Source organism: Cebidichthys violaceus, unplaced genomic scaffold, assembly GCF_023349555.1.
Source record: "Cebidichthys violaceus isolate CVI_PGR_0920_01 unplaced genomic scaffold, fCebVio1.0.p SCAF_17, whole genome shotgun sequence".
NCBI lineage: Eukaryota > Metazoa > Chordata > Actinopteri > Perciformes > Stichaeidae > Cebidichthys > Cebidichthys violaceus.
Genome location: NW_027176340.1, coordinates 4,959,435 through 4,976,292, shown reverse-complemented (window position 1 = coordinate 4,976,292; position 16,858 = coordinate 4,959,435). Strand labels below are relative to the sequence as shown.

General features: G+C 38.5%; 2 protein-coding genes across 3 annotated transcripts in view; one reads left to right on the top strand and one right to left on the bottom strand.

Moving 5' to 3' along the window:
• pax7a (paired box 7a) overlaps nt 1–655 on the bottom strand; it is a 44,246-nt gene extending 43,591 nt beyond the window's left edge. For both annotated transcript variants that reach the window (XM_068712281.1, XM_068712282.1), the window contains exon 1: nt 253–655. In XM_068712281.1, coding sequence (XP_068568382.1) covers nt 253–340 — 88 coding nt within the window. In that variant the 5' untranslated portion in view covers nt 341–655. The remainder of the gene's footprint in view (nt 1–252) is intronic.
• Nucleotides 656–12,947: 12,292 nt separating this feature from the next.
• On the top strand, nt 12,948–15,993 carry mrps16 (mitochondrial ribosomal protein S16). Its single transcript, XM_068711723.1, has 4 exons — nt 12,948–13,085; nt 13,570–13,600; nt 14,795–15,061; nt 15,511–15,993. The coding sequence occupies exons 2-4, from the start codon at nt 13,588–13,590 to the stop codon at nt 15,636–15,638; spliced, it is 408 nt and encodes a 135-aa protein (XP_068567824.1). The 5' UTR covers nt 12,948–13,085; nt 13,570–13,587; the 3' UTR covers nt 15,639–15,993.
• The last annotated feature ends 865 nt before the right edge of the window (nt 15,994–16,858 follow it).

Genomic DNA, 16,858 nt, shown 5'->3' with positions numbered 1-16,858 from the left:
ATTTTAAAAGGCTGTGGGTTCTTTATCAAAGCACGAGCTGATGCTTTCCCTGCAACTATAATTCACTTCTGATTCAGGTTGTTCACTTTAATCATCACTGACTGGAGGTCGAATTTGTTCACCCACCTTTTTATTTCCCAGCATGTCGCCGGTAACGCACTGCGCCGTGTGTGACTATCAGAGCGGAGTACTGATGAGTTTTGTCACACGGCACAAGTTCAAACATCAAACACACGTTGACATTTATCTTACCTTCCAGGGGGAAGCCGGTTCGGGGGTAGTTCTGGCCTGGCGCAGGGCGCATCATCCGAGGCATCGTTCCTGGTAGTGTAGCCATCATTTAGCTACTTTGACAAACAACAAAGCGGACTCCAGTCCAAGTTAAAAAACGGAATGTCTTCAAAATGATCAATATGATGCTCGGTCTGCTGTCAAATCCCAATCCCAGGCGGAGAATCTGGACAAGCCCTTCTTCCACCGGGGAAAAAATGATGCTCTCCTCTGGTGCGATGAACGTGCCAAATATATATGTAATATAATAACAGCTGCTGCAAATAAATTAACAACCTCTTCGAATTGGGAAGTCTGCAAAATGGAGCACTTCAAGTTGTGTGTACGAGTTGGAGAAAATGCACTGTTATTCTTTTCCCTTGGTGTAGTTTGGGCTCAGTATAATGCCTGCTGGCTGGTGGGAAGTAGTTTAAGTGGCCAACTTTCGTGCATGTCGTAGGAGGAGACAGCCGAGCGCTCCCATAGGCTGCCTGGCCTTTCTTTTATGGATGAAAGCGAGTGGGTTTAGCCAGGAGCCAACCGACCAATCAGAGCAACACATTCCACTTTTAATTCACTGCTGCCTCCCCGACTCCATACACCAAAAAGCAGTTCAAAATGTTATTATGTCTAAATGTTATTCTAAAGCCTGTCTTTTCAAAATGCGTCTGCTTCCCTGACATTCAGCTGTTCGAACCTGTGGAATATTAATGCTTTTATATGGTGATATTTCCATTCCCTCTTTCTTTCTTTCTTTCTTTCTTTCTTTCTTTCCTTCTTTGCTTGATATAGACGAAACTCGAGCAACTGAAACATATATATTGCACACAAACTACTTCTATAGCATTACATTTAAAGTATAATAATGTCGTTCGAACACAATTGCAATATACGTATTGCCTGCTGATTAACAATTAAATTCCGATAAAAATAACATAATCAGAAAAAAAATAGTATTAATTGAATCAATTGACCAAAACCATTATATTATTGATAAAACATGACACGTTATTCCTCCATAACACGGTAAATATACGCAGAGCTTCATGTGAATGAAAATCACGGCCCAAAATACTTGAGTCAGGAGTTGATGATGTGCTTCCTGAACGGACAAAGGCTGCGCACAAGCAGCGCTGGCGAAGGTTAGACTATAAGATGCTTTTGGCTTGTTAACCTTTCAATTAAGTAAATGTGCGCAGCATGAACGTGTAAATCGCTCCTATAGCCGCTGTGGTAATTACAACATTTGGATCGACCCGCTATTGATGACAACAGGTTGACTTGCCCTCAAGTACGCACAAGAGTAATTGCTTAAAGGTAATTGTTAAAAACAAATAATACGCCACTATTAAACACGAATAAAAAGAGCACATATGGCAGAAAAGAAAAGGTGCATGTGTCAACTCTGTGGGCCCACCGTGCATATGAAATTGTGTGACAATTGCCGTGGAAAACACTCCTGGTGGAAGGCAATTTCACAAATAATTTTAGCAACAATTAGGGAGTGTGGAGGGGTGAAATGGCGATTTCACATGCAGATGTGCCGGTGGGAAGGATCTGGTACCCTGCCGAATAGCTATGACCCTCACTCTCCCGCTTTGGTTTGCTTCACATGGGACAGAGAAGCACAAAGAGAGCGCCTCACCCTCCTGGGAAGGCGCAAAGAGCACTGGATTAAGTCAAGCATCAATCACGCGAAATCCAAACAATAGCACATTTCTCTTATGGAAAACACGTTATTTTACAAATATGTCACCTCTCTGTTTCTCTGAAGCTACAACAGGTTTTTTTTTAATTTTTTTTTTTTAAATCACACAGACACGCAAATAGAGCTAATAACCCCAGCAAATATCAGGTCTGGCCTCTGTTATCCTAATCATTATTAGCCTGTTATTCATTTGTTATGCAGCTGTTGACGATTACACCCAAAAGAAAAGAGTGTGCAGAGAAATGCTGGATCATTTACATGATTATGAAATTAAATATGATGGTTTTCAGTTTGTAATACTTTCGCAAACATAAAGACACGAGACTGAAATATGTAAACAACAGTTCATCTTGCAATCTGATGTTTTTGTTTGTTTTAGGTATTTTAAGAATTTTGGTCCACATTATTTAATGTAATGTTGCAATTACACCTCTACAACAATACTAAAAAAAATTAAAACAAACAAACTTTAGAGCTGAAAAAGACATACAAGTTTACCAAAGGCAACATTTATTGCAGCACTTGAATCGCACTTCATCGTGGAGTTGTTTGTTGGTCTGTGTTCAAATTGTTCTTGATGTAACATCACGTTCATGGTCATTTTGAATGCAGCTACATGATGTAAAATGATGACGCCTCCTTAAATGTGTTACTTCAGCTTACAGTAAACTAAATCCAGAAGTGTTAAATAGAACAATTACAGTCACCTCTTTAAACGTTTTGAGCCAGTTCTACTTTCACTAGAACTCCAGGAAGAACAAACTGAGAGCTAAAAAAAATGCAGCATTAACAGTTAATTTTAATCTTGCAAAGGCCTGCAGTGGGTCTCTATTTTCTGGGTTATTTTAGTATGTTGGTTTGTTTATTAACATTGTTGTGGCACCATGTCCACTAGTGGGCGACTACTGTTCCACTTTTTCAATCAGTTGATTTATTTGGAGAAAAGCCACATTGGGCACCTTCATGTGATACTGCTCCAGTTTCAGTATTCCTAATGTTTGTGCGAATAAATTAATGTTTCTTTTTAATTATTTGACCACAAGTGGCATCTGCATCCCACTCGTCCCCGTCACACCCTGAACTCCATTTATCCTGGTTGTTTCTGCAGGGTTCGGCTCAGCGTCTGGCTCATATAAGTAACTCTGTCATTTAAGTTTCCTTTCAGCTGCAGCAGACAGAAAAACACTTCCTCTCTCTCATGATACTGTCTCCAATCTTATCTTGATCAGCACCGCTCTTCAAACACTTTCCTACATCGCCTCTCATTATTTGTGTTATGCCAATTACCAAAGTTTCTTTTTTGCTTGTAGGTGAACACTTTCCCCCCATCTCCTATCTACATTTATTTTCTCTATACACAACGTTTAGCTATTCACATTGAGGAGCACAAAGAGAAAACACCTTTGATGAGAGGCATCGCCAATTTAGGCTTTATCTTTGTCTGAGCCGAACAAAGGCGAGAAGCACAGGCATTAAGTGTATACAAACATTATTTTGCACTGTATTTAAATTGTGCTTTATTCTTCCAGTAAGTGAGAGGGGAGTGTTGAATGTAAACAAACAACACTTTTTGTCTTTAGTGAATGCTGTGCAGAATATCTTTAGATTATGTGTTGTTTTATTTCTGCAGTACAGCAGATATTACGACAGCAAATTCACATTCTGAAAGATGTCGGTCGGAGAAGATATTCCTCTGTTCTGCATTGTCTGCGTACTGTTAATAAAATGAAAAAAAGAATAACCTTGTTTTTTTTTAAATGGGAGAATATAGACCGTGAAAACTGTTTAACATCCTGTTTTTATAATATACAATTTAGTTCTTAAAAAAAAAAAAGCTGTCTTATGATCCCTGCTGGCCTGAAGTATAAACAAATAAAGAAATTTATGAATATAATTCAATAGTTTCCTGAAGCATTTTCCATTTTGTGGGCATATTAATGCTGTAGGCAAGTTCTGTTTTTAAAAATAGTCTTACATCTGTACTCGACACGCGACTCATAAGCAACTTTTCCTATGATGGCAGGCCTCGACTGTGTCGACTTTGGAATTGTTGCATGTGAGATCCGCCTGCGTGTAACAACACCGTGGTCATATGTGATAAACTGCCACCCAACGATTTCAAGGAGGAAGTTTCTGAGTGCAAGAAGCGCCAAAAAATAGTGAACAATCATTTTTCCATCATCTTCCGTCCATTCATATTTTACCTCCACTGCTTACGACTCTGGAGAGAGTTTCCTTCTGCTTCAACAGTGACAAGATCTGCACTTCCACCACAGCCTTGTTAACTTGTTGAGACTTTTTCACATCTGCTCAGAATTATCTAAATGTGTAATCACTTCCTTATGGGAAATATTTTATCACGATAGAGAGAGAGAGCGTATAAAATGCGCTCTGAGGAAGAGACTGGCTAAAAGCTTACTTTGGGTTGTAACTTTAACTAAAGAAAGCTGATTTGAGATAATCATCTCATTATGTGTGGCACAGGGAGGAGCGCTGAACAGGCATGAAGGGTCTGACAAGGTGTTGTTTGGTTAATAAGGAGAGCAAGGAGCATTCCTCACACTCATTTGGAACATGTTAGCCAACGTGTGAACCTTGCTTGAACTCCCACAGTCTCCTCCTAGCTGGCTTTATACAGAATATATGTAAGAAACACAAAATAAAGTCAGCAAGGCGAGGCAGCAAGTTTGGAAAATGTAACACTTTTTCCAAAAGAACAACAGACAACCCCATTTATTACAACCATAAAGACTCTACAACAATCCAGCACTACAGTCCTTTTTTGAATCCTGACTCTCTGAGGACCGATTGGATAGTATCCGAAAAAAAAGATCTGTTACGCAAAATTAGTTGGTTTTTTTCTTCTAATTTTTCTTTTTCCTTCGCTAAACACTGAAAATGTCTACCTCTTCAGGACTCAAAAGTCCTTAAAATGAGAGAGAAGCTCCATTCGTTTGGTTGATCTTTGGTTGGTCACAAGTAGACAGCGTTGAATTTAAAGTCAAAAAGCCTGGGAGCTTCTTCTGTACAAGACATCCCACTAAGACCTTACTCTTTCCTATTTCAATGCATACTCTATTCACACACAGCGTGTGGTAGTGGAGTGGGAAAACAACATATGTTATGTTGTCATCTGAGTCTTGCGTCTGAGTTATGACTCACAGAGACATCTATAACTCAACCAGTGATCAAACACAGCCAAAGGCCACTTAGAGAGGGCAGCTTTCTCCGGATTTCCAAGGAGATCAGAGGTATCAGAGCGAGGACAAACGGGACATGGAAAATACCAAATGATGGCGCAACTGTGGTAAAAATTAGGAGAAAAATCACTCATATCAGACAAAGCTGGGAGAAAAGAGAGAGTGAATGTTGCCTCCTTGTTGCAACACCATCAGATCGGCTCTGCAGAGAGAAACAACTCTGTGGAAAGAAGCGAGGTTTGCGGGTGACATCACACAAACAGGCAGACTCAGCTGGAAGGGTGCAGGTGGGTGCAGGGGTGGCAGCAGCGGGCTGGGGGTTGACATCCTGTCACTGTTCATTATAGTGTGAATTCAGTGTACCCTCAACAGCACCCTCACTTGGCACAAGCAGAACAAACTGGGGATGCGACACTGGAGATAGAGGTCTGGAGGAAAGAATGAAGACAATGGAGACGGTGGACAATTCACTGCACAAAGACAGACAATCTGAAGTCTCCGAAGAAGAGCTATCTCCCTATTTGAAGCCAGGAAGTAACAGGGAAACAAATCAGTACAAAATACAAGGCACATGACAAAGCCACGATGATGGCTGTTGTCTCCTCAGCGTCTCAGGAGGTGCAAAAGCGCTCCTTTATCCTCCTTAAACAATGCATTAAGAGACCTGTTGTCTGCATATCCTGAGGCTCTTATCACCACACAGCAGAGCTCACCTGTCCTCTTCTGTTCAACACAACAGAAAACCAATAAAGCACCTCTTTCTGTTTCACTGTCACAAGATATCACACTTTCACTTCAACACCAGTTTGTTATACGTTTGTGTGTGTGAGGACGGCGTTGGTCGTGAGAGTTTAACGCGATGCCTGCTTCTCTGAGTTGTGCGTAAACAAGGTGCCATGTCAAAGCCAACCGCTGATCTCGTGTCTTTGATGATTCGCCTCCGACCGGCACAAACGCATTCAGATAATGCAACATTTTAAATGGTGTATAACTTGTCATGGCCGCCTACGATGTCCCTAAGATAAGACACCTTTTTGGTTTAGTGTCAGCTTCCTAAGAGAGGGGCATCATTACAGCTACACAAGGAGTAATCTCTGCATTGCTACTGGGTCTTCAATAAACAGGTTACACTTACACCGAATGTGAAAGATCACAGATGAACAGATTTCCCTGAAGCATGTATGAACATGACTGAGACTAAATCAGCAAACGAGTATTTTGGAAGAATTTGTCCCCGTTGATCACTTTGCTCAAAATCCCTTCAAAGGTTTGACTATACAACCACAAGGGTTTTTCTATTAATTGGTATGTTTTTTTTAAAATTGGTCAAAGAAAAACAAAATCTTTTAAGTTTGTCAAACCTGTCTGTGTTCTGTCCAGTAAACTGAACATGAGGAATATGAAGTACGGCTGCTTTACCATTCTGCCTGCAGTAACAGGAAACAGAGATTATTTACGATGTAAAAATATACATTTGCTAAAACTCCTTTTAATGCTGTAACAACACTGGACACAGAGTACACGGAAACCTTTAGAGAGTTTGCCTGTAAAGGAATACTGTGGGTTGCTGGCATCATTTCATTACAGTGGCCAGTGTTACAATCCATTTTACACGACCAAGAATGCTCTGTGTGCGTGTTGTACTTGTGTGAGTGTGTGTGTCTGTCTGTGTGTGTGTGTGTGTGTGTGTGTGTGGCATGTGATAGGACCAAAATTCTTGGGTATCACGCTCTGATGTGCATGCCAAATCCACTTGTCCTCTCACACAACCTACCAGTGTGGCTCTGCCGTTTCAGCTCTGCCAGCTGAGGTCTGGGGAGAGCAGCAGCACAGGAAGCAGGTCACGAACCCTTATAGCAGAAGCCACAAAATGATGTGCTTACTGAATTTGACCAAAAATATTACCTTTAACGGGCTATAGTTACCCCGTATGCAAACTCTTACTGTTGTTTGTGGACTTAGAAGGGCATTTGTATTGCTTCTTATATGTGTGTTATCATATTTATTGGAGTATATTTTGTTATTTTCTTTTATGGAGCCTCCCAGTGAAAGCATTTCACACGATTGAACTCGTATAATCGGAGTGACAATAAACATCTGGAATCTGGAATCTCACCGGATGTTAATTGTTTCATAATGTCAATTGTGAATCAAGTGGCTTTTCAAAAAATCTATTATCAAAATGTATTATCATTTCTAAACAGGGGTTCACAGTGTTTTTTTGTTTTTTTTAAACCCAGATCGTATTATATATAACTAAATGACTATTGCAAACTGATGAATGCATAGCTGAGATGTCAGTGCATTTTACTCCGCTGAGCTGAACACAGAAATTGATTAAGTAAAGCGACATAAACAGAATTAAAGGAGAAATCAGTGTGTATGTGAACGCCTTTTGTACTAGCTGGACGCTGACGGTGGTGGAAGAAGTATTCAGATCCTTTAATTAAGTAAAAGTAGTAGTACCACAATGTAAAAGTCCTGCATTCAAAATGTAGTCCTGAAGAATACTGTAAATGATCAGCAAAATAAAAAAGGAAATTTGCAAATTTTGCAGTTGCATAAACATGTAAGAAGCATTTTACTGTTGTAGCTGCTCGAGATGAAGGTAATTGTAACTACTTAGTATACTGGCAGTTTAATCTGTAACAATTTTTCATATTTTATACATTGATCGCAGGATATGATATGTATGTGAATCTGTGTCTGCAATGTAGCTGTCAAATAAAATAGGCCAAATTTTTATTAGGCCAAATAGCTTTTTTTTTTGTGCGCATTTTCCTGTTTCTGGTGCTGGAGAAGATTTAAAGTAATTCAAACATAATTGAAAGCGCAGTTTACAAACCAATTTCAATGAGTTGATCACGATTATCCTGTGAACTTCCTGTTTCTGAAATATTATCCTGGTCTTTGAAGACTTACATGATATCCCATCAGACCGTGTTTAAGCCCTACAGGAGTTGGTTCATTTCTCAAAGCTAAAGCTGTTGAAGAGGTTGTGTTGTACAAGATGGAAATGATGGAAAACAGCATTCTACACATATTCTTCTCAAATGTTTGAAAATGTAACCAGAGAACAGTTTGCTTTGGCAAATGAATGCAGTTACTACGTAATTAGTGACAAATAAAAGCTGTTCAAAGTAACAGTATCAGTTATTAGTGTGTGTTCGTATTTAACACATTTGTCTCATGAAATAGGTTGTGTATCACCCACAACACTCCCTACTTTGTTGACCGAGGAAAGCAACCACATGCCTCTCAATTCCAAAGAACACAACATTTCTGCTTTAATCAGTGGCTGCAATAGTAGAGACATCTTCGACAAAAAAAAAGTAACAGAAAAAGAAAAAGTCTCTTTGTTAATGAAGATAAAAGTAATGCCTCCATTTTGCATGCTATCACAATTAGTCTCACCACAACCCTCTGAAAGATCCTTCCAGAGAAGGAAGATCACTTGACCCCCCATCTGTGACCAAATCCTGTCTTTCCATTAGGTGCTCTCCGTAACCATAACGTCTATCTCTGCTCACGCTGGACACAGATGCTTAAAAAAGCACGGGGCATCACAAAGAGCTCACAGACAAGAAGTCACACGGCTCCTGTGATTGAAAAGATCCATTATTATGGCGAACTGGGCTGAAGACTCTTATGCATGCTATTCCTTTCAAAAACTAAATGTAAAACAACAAATGCTTATTTTCCCTCAGTGTAAATGTGCAGTTTGGCCAGCTGTTTTACTGATAATCTGCCTTGTAAAATGTATTATTTGCTGCAGAGATGGTGGTCAAGTAGCATGAAATGGTTTAGGGTCGTTCAGTTGGGGAGATTCAGTGGTTAACACAGGGACTTAGGTTTGATCACTGTAGGTTTTTGGTGGTATTTCAATGTTCCACATATAAGAAATACAAATTCACTTTTGCTGTGACTTTCACCTCTTGCCCAGGTCAGAGAAATGTCCCATGGCCTCTGGAGTTGTGATCTGGCTCCTGATCAATTCTTGAACATCTAGTGTTTGCATGCACTCCCAGTGTTCATGTGGGTTTCTTTGGGGTACTCCAATAGCTTCATTGAACCTTTCAAAGGCATGTAAGTGAATTGGATTGTCAACATTGCTCAAACTGTACAAATGAATGTCTTCACAATATCCGGATGGGATGTCCTGTCTGATGAGTCTTTTATGGCCAAAATCTTCTATTTTCTTCATTTCATCTCTCGATAACGATATCACAATATAGTATTATGGGAATTTGACAAATAAAGTCTTTATGAAATACACACATGATAAAACCTATTTTGTATACTCCTGTTTCAATTAAATATTTGGCAAATGAAAAGTACTGACTATGGCTAAGAACATAACAGTTTCAAGATAAATTATAGGGGGAAAAATGTAATTTGTCAACATAATTGTGTATCACAGTATCTCAATATATGATTTAATCACGATACGATTTAAATGAAAAACAATAAATTATCATATTGAATTATCATTCGGCCATGTCTTTTTCTTATTCTTCTTTAAAACACAACAAAAGATAGTCGGACATCTTTCCAGACACTACCCACGCCAACATACAGGCATGTGAAACTGGAAAACAGTTAAAGTAAATACACCATCTTTGTCTGTTGTTTAAAACAGACAAAGATTTTACAGTTACCACCAATATAGGAAACATGTCAATCTTTTAGAAGATATTATACCCCTTTATAATTTAATAAACAAAGTTCTACAATACTTTGACGTTTTGGAAAGTACACCTGAATTCTTTCTTGCAAGATGAGAATATTGATACCACAATAGAAGGGTACAGCCAGCAGCTGGTTAGCTTAGCTTAGCACCAAGACTACATATGAGTAGTTGCAACCAGGGGAAACTCCAGGAATTTACTGCTCCCAGCCAAGAAATAGTCCATTACTGACAATTTTTTTCAACTTTGGTTTATGTTGGGATTGTACAAACAAAATGTTATTTTCATTAGTGAGCTGTAGAGGTGCTGGTAGGCGGATTCTGTTGCCTTCGTACAACGCAAGCTAGCTAGCTCTTTCCCCCTGTTTTCAATCTGTGTGCAAAGCTAGCTGCTGGCTGTAGCTTTATATTTAATGAACAGATATGAGTACAAAAAAATTATCATCTGACTCCCCACCAAAAAATGAATAAATGTCTATCCCAAAATGTCAAAGTATTCCTTTAATTCCTCTGTGTGAAGTGTGAACTTCAATCTGAAACACAATTCAGATTTATGCAGCTTCTGGGGTGTGAGGCGCAGTTCTGAATGTAAAAATATGTACCTTGAACTAACAATAGTGGACACAAGTCTGACCAAAGTTCTGCATCAACATTTACACTTCACTTTAATTATTTGAACACATTTCTCAAAAGACCTCCTTTCAAGCAGATCATATAATTCTCTGCAGTGTTGGAAATAGCTGCCGAAAGTGATTCAAAGCAATTTTATGATTCTAAACTTGAGCTATATATGTAATATATGTAGAGGCTTGGGACCATAAGATAAACCCATGGCCTCACATCAGTTTAAAATCGTACTTTAATTCAGCTTACAGAAGTGGCAAGAGTTAAATGCACGATGTAAGATCAAGCATAGTGTTCAGAAGACATTAGTGGTATTGTCTTTTTCTTCCACATAATCAAATTAAACTAAGACATCTTTAACTACAATGTCTGGGGGAGCCTCAACCTTTAAAGAACACTCATCCTGCTTTTTCCAAGTAAAATATCTGGTCATCTGAGCGTCTCTAACTGAACTGTCACAGATGATTAGAGGAGGAACAACTCGTCTTGGTATCCCAAAGAGCATGGGGTCCTCACGAGAGAGTGAGCCACAACTAGAATCAATGTCACCGTTCAGATAATCACGCATTGCCGATTCACCATGTAAGATGAATTTTGTTTGCTTCCTAACTGTGTAAAGCCTCTATTCATTTTCAGATTTTTCCACAGAAAAAACGTGGTCAACTCAATAATGACGCTTCCCTCTTGAAATCTCAGCCCTGGTTGTTGAGAACCAAGTGTTTAATGCTATGTTGTTCATCTGGTTGCAGAAATTATTTCTGTGACAAACCAAAACTGACAACATTTTCAAATCTTTTCAAACTCGCATCCTTGTTTTCCTTTATAGTTAGACAAGTGTCATTTTGTTTTCAGGATTTGTCATGTTTCCTTTCAAATATAGTCAAAATCAACAAAAACATCCCGGCTACAGAGTTCTGTATTATTCGTTCATAATTAGAGAGAGATTTAACTTGATAAGTTAGTTAGACTACATTACAGAAGAAATGGAAACGTATAAAGTAACAACCTTGTATGTATTCTTTACTAAAAACTTTTTAAAAATGTGACGGAATGGGAATTAAATCAACTAAATGAAAAAGTGTTTATAAATATTCTAAGCAATGTCTCTTTTGTCTGTTTGTAAGTCATAACTGCCTTTATTTATGAGGAGTCACGCAGGGGCAGAAGGATATTTTCAGAATTACAAACGAGGGCCCATCTCTTTTGTATGTCTTCTGTGACCTCTCCTCGCAGAAAACCATGTGTTTGTCACACACACACAGAAAAACAAGCTTTACACAACAGGAGTGTGAAATCACCATGTTCCAAGACTGGGGGGGTATTTGTGCTCCCAGTGGGCAGAAATCTATGTGCACTCAGAAGGCATCAGGCAAAGCAATGACCCCTGAATTCATGATCGCTCTCAGGAAACAAGTGTTTCATCTCTGCCGGGGTCAACAGGGGAAACTGATTTGAAACTCAATGTGTTACTGATGTAAGACGCACAATACATGTACAGAAATGATAGAAAAGAGAATGTGAAACAATACCTGTCTGACAGCACAGTTATAACCAGAGAGCTTATTATATTACATTACAGTCATTTAGCAGATGCTTTTATCCAAAGCTTATACAATGTACTGAAGTGATTTTACAATACTTTAGCATGCTCGCTGTTTGCTAATATACACTTACTTGCATCTAAGGTAATATTGTATAAATTGTATAGTTTTTACTCCACTGCATGTATCTGACAGCTGTAGTTGCTAGTTTATGATTTGACATACAAAACTAAATCTGTTCATAAAATATGACAAAAAATAAACTACAGATCAGTGGGCCTACCTCAACCAGCTAAACGATTTAAATGCTGCTTAATATACCAATACTACTACTACTACTAATAATAATAATACAACAATATGATGTAGTAACAGCCGTATATAATATTAGCACTATAACACTCAAAATTCTGTGTAATGAGTAGGCCTACTTTTACTTTTGATACTTCAAGTATAATTTGGCCGATAAAACTTGTCATGTAATTCTAGTTAAACGAATGCAGGACTTAACTTGTAATATATTATATTATTTAGCAGTGTGTTATTACTACTTCTACTCAAGAATCTGAGTACTTCTACCACTACCACCCATGACCAAAAGTGATTCCTAAAATCACAGCATAAAAACTTGAATGTAATGTCTGATGGGATATTTTTATTAAAGTTTTTTTTTTTTAAGTTGAGGGACATTTTCAAGGCTGACATAAATTATTCAAAATAGTTTTAATGCTTCCGAAAATATTTCATACTGAAGCATAAACGTTCACAACACAAACTTTAACACTAGGCCACAAACTATTGCAAGCCAGGCCTTCGATGTGCTGCGGTACAGTGGAGAGCAGTGCAACAGCGCCATCTTGTGTCACTATGATGCAGTAACGCATGGTGTAGGTACGTCACTTCCTGTTTAAACATGGCCGCGTACTGACAAATGTCACATCTCTCCTGCTGCTGTAAACATACAGTTATTAAGGTTGATTATATCACCTGTCCAGCAAAAAGGAAAAGGCGACAACTGGGAAGATTTTGCTTCACTCCGTTCAACATCTGCAGAGGTATTTTGCTCATTTTGTGCTCGTCTCTGAGCCGCACGTGACGTTAGTCCTCAAACAGCCCTTTAGAAGTTAGCCGTTAGCAACAGCTACATAGCTATTATGTTGCCATTTGATGATACGTTCAGGATTATCACAGGATAATTAACATGTAACACTATGAGCCTCACTGCTGGCGTTGTTAAGAAAGACAGTTCAATGTGAAATTTACTTTTTTTCCCCCTATTGTCCGTTATATCAGTTTATCTGCAATGTCTAACTTAAGGAGAGGGTTGGTGTTCACATTTTGACTTGTTTGACATGCATGAAGTTGTATTAAATGTGTTCTCTCGCTCACATTGGGTTACTGCTCTTGTTCGTTAGGTTTGTAGTATCTTGTGAACCCATGTGGGCTGGGCACCTCTTGGTGCATGACGTTTGAAAAATAAATGATTAACCTACTACTAATATACACTTTGGTTTAATGTTGACTTTTGTGTTGTTGCAGGATAATCGAGCCAACACCATGGTTCATTTATGTGAGTATACAATGTGAACACAACAGGCACATCTTCATGGTTTTGATGTTTTTATCTTTGTAGCAGCAAGGACCGGGACAGAGTTTTAGCAAGACAAGTAAATATACCATTGAGAGTATGTGTAGTCACACGTTTCTCATGTGTTTTGTAAGGGTTATCACGCTTAGCATAAGCAGCCGGGACAGCTTCCTCACTTAACTATTATTAGCTTCTCATGTATAAATGTGTATCAATACGACTGTAAGGCTACAGCTGACCATCCTTCCCCATTACAGATAGATCAGTCGATGAACAGTTAATCTGTGAAGTGCCAAAGATGAAAACTGTCCATCACAAGAGGACATGTCTTTAAATGTCTTGTTTTATCAAAACACAACGATATGCAGTAAGAAATAATAGAAAACTCTTTAAGAAGCAAGACTATTTGCAATTTTTGCTTGATTATGCAAGTGTAATGGTTAATCGATTAAATTATTGAATCATTTTCTGTCAGTCGATTAATCAACTAACTGTTTTTGGTGCGATATAGTCTATAATGTACATATACATTCAGTTTACTAGGTACATCTAGCGAGAGTGAATGTGGTTTAGAGATGTGTTGATTTATCTCTGTGGTCATTTTACAAGAGGCAGTTTCAGGTACTTTTGTTTTTATTTATATTGTTGTGCAGTGAAGTGAGAGATGTTTCTTACATTTCTTCTACCCCATTCACATCAATAAGGGTAGACAACATAATAGAACCTCTCTTAAACAGTGCCAACAAAAATGAAACCATATAAAAGTAGGATCTAGACTGCATCAGTCGCAGTAGTAGCTAGGTGTACGCATTAAACCGGCAACAGAGTGTTTGAGTTTCACCGTTATAGAGCAAATGTCAAAAAGTATTTTACAATAAAAGAGAAAAAGCAACAGACACAATACAAGATAATACAAATAAAGAACACTAAACAAAAGCAAGAGGTGAACGTTTCACTACTGCTCCTCCCGTCACTTAGGATTGTAAAAGCAAGATGTCAGTCTGTGGTTTCATTTCATATGAAATATGCTTAACTGGAAATTGCTTAAACAAGATGGTCAAGATCTCTGAAGTTACAGCCTTTAATGAAGACTGCATTTATCCACGTTAACAATTACAAGAAACTCATTTCATTTTCCCCTCTAGCAATGCTTACTGTGCTTATTCCCTTCTGCAGCATCACTCCTGCTTAAGAAGTACCATGGAGGTTACGTTGTCATCCGATTGGCTCTCGCTGGCCACAAACAGGCAAACAGACCTTTTTATCGAGTCGTGGCAGCTTACAACAAAAGGGCAAGAGATGGTAAATACATAGAGCAGCTGGGATCCTACGACCCCCTCCCCAACATCTACAATGAGAAACTTGTCAGCTTCAACTTCGACCGAATCAAGTACTGGATCGGCTGTGGCGCACACCCCACAATGCCAGTGGCCAAACTTCTAGGTGTGTATTCACTACATGTTCTTTTAAGGTGGATCAACATTGCTGTTTTCTGCCTGTCCAGATAACTGTGCTGCTCATAGTGATTTGTTTATTAATGAGGGCCATCCATGTCTGTGTTGACCATTCTTTGAAATCTATATTATCTGCTACCATAAATGATGACGACTGTCCAGTATTATTATGTGTTCTCACTGTGCCCTGAAGCACCTCATCCATGCCCTCTCGTTTAAAGGATTGTACAGATACAGATTACATGTGCTTTTACGGTCACAACAAGCAAGTAATACATTAGGTATTACTCTGTTCTGCAGAAATTGACAACGAGGAATTCAAATTAAAAGAGATGCAAAGATTTTGACATCTACCAGACAACGTTCATGCAATAATTAGTAGGAAAAGCTTGTAGTGAAAGATATTCACTGCCTCTCTTCCTGCCTCTCTTCCTGCAGGGTTGGCAGGATTTTTCCCTCTGCACCCAATGACGATAACAGAGGCAGAGCGTCAAAGAGCGCAAACACAGCTCATAGCAACAACAGGAACAGAAGAAGGTCTGCAGGAGGGACAGAAGGAGGCTTAAGTGTGTGTGTGTGTGTGTGTGTGTGTGTGTGTGTGTGTGTGTGTGTGTGTGTGTGAGTGTGAGAGTGTGAGAGTGAGAGTGTGAGAGAGACTGTCCAGTTCAAAAGGATGTCACAGTTATTTGGAGGGAACTGATCTATTTGTTTCCTAACTTGTTTGGTGGACTGCTTGAAGCTGTGTCAGATATAGCATATTGTTGTTCTAGTTGCTCTAGTAGCAGCTATGGACAATTCTTATTAAAACTGATTCTTGATTCAATGCAATAGTTTCAGGTTATGTTTATGAGTGCCATGAGAGACAGTTGTGTGTATTTACTGTTTTATTTGAAATAAATAAAATATTTCAATATTATTCCATTTGGTTGAGGTTAACAAGCAGATTTCTTTTCTGTCATTCTCTGTCTAACATTTTCAAGACCGTTTATGGAAAAATACTTATGTTTACTTTGAACCTGACTCATGGAGGGTGTTTTCATTTTTCATTCTTTTGTCTGTTTTCCTTCTTTTGAAATGACATAATAGTTAATGGTCCGTACCCTCTGCCAACATATATATTACCTGGCTTTGTTGAAACGGTCTATCGAGCTTCGCACAAATCATACACACAGTAAATAATCAATTTCACAATATATTTGACCTTTACAATGGAAAAAGCAATGGTAACATAATTTTGATATCTCTAAAACATGATTACCCCATACTTAACTGTGTGTTAAACAACCTTAAGCAGCACATGTCTTTATCATCAACGGGTCATATTGTAGAAATTATTTGAATAGGTCAATATGTCAAACCACAAGTTTGGCTCGCATCAATCAGGTAATTATTAAAAGACTCATTTGGATCAAGACACACTTGACAACGCCTAGGTGACATTTGGAAGTCCCGCAGAAACAAACAAAACTTAAAATAGTCCTGTTGTTGAGATTGCTTCATTTCTTTAAGGACTGTGGAGTAAAGGTCAGTTTGATTCTTTAACATGTTGGAGTACCAAGCGTTCCCAAATACAACTGTAACCATAAAGCAGCAGGGTATTGCTGAAAAATGTTGGTCATAACTTAAGTCAATACATATGATTGTTTTTTATAGAATTTTAAAAACTCAACTCAAAGTTGAAAAATATTTTAGTTTACTTTGAACCTGACTCACGAAGGGTGTTTTCATTCTTTTGTCTGTTTTCTGTCTTTTGAAATTAACTAATAGCTAATAACTAATAGTCCAT

Bases quoted from the DNA above. Each gene is read 5' to 3' on its own strand.
- mrps16 (XM_068711723.1), top strand. The intron at 15,062-15,510 runs GTGTGTATTCAC...CTCTTCCTGCAG, and splicing joins GCCAGTGGCCAAACTTCTAG to GGTTGGCAGGATTTTTCCCT.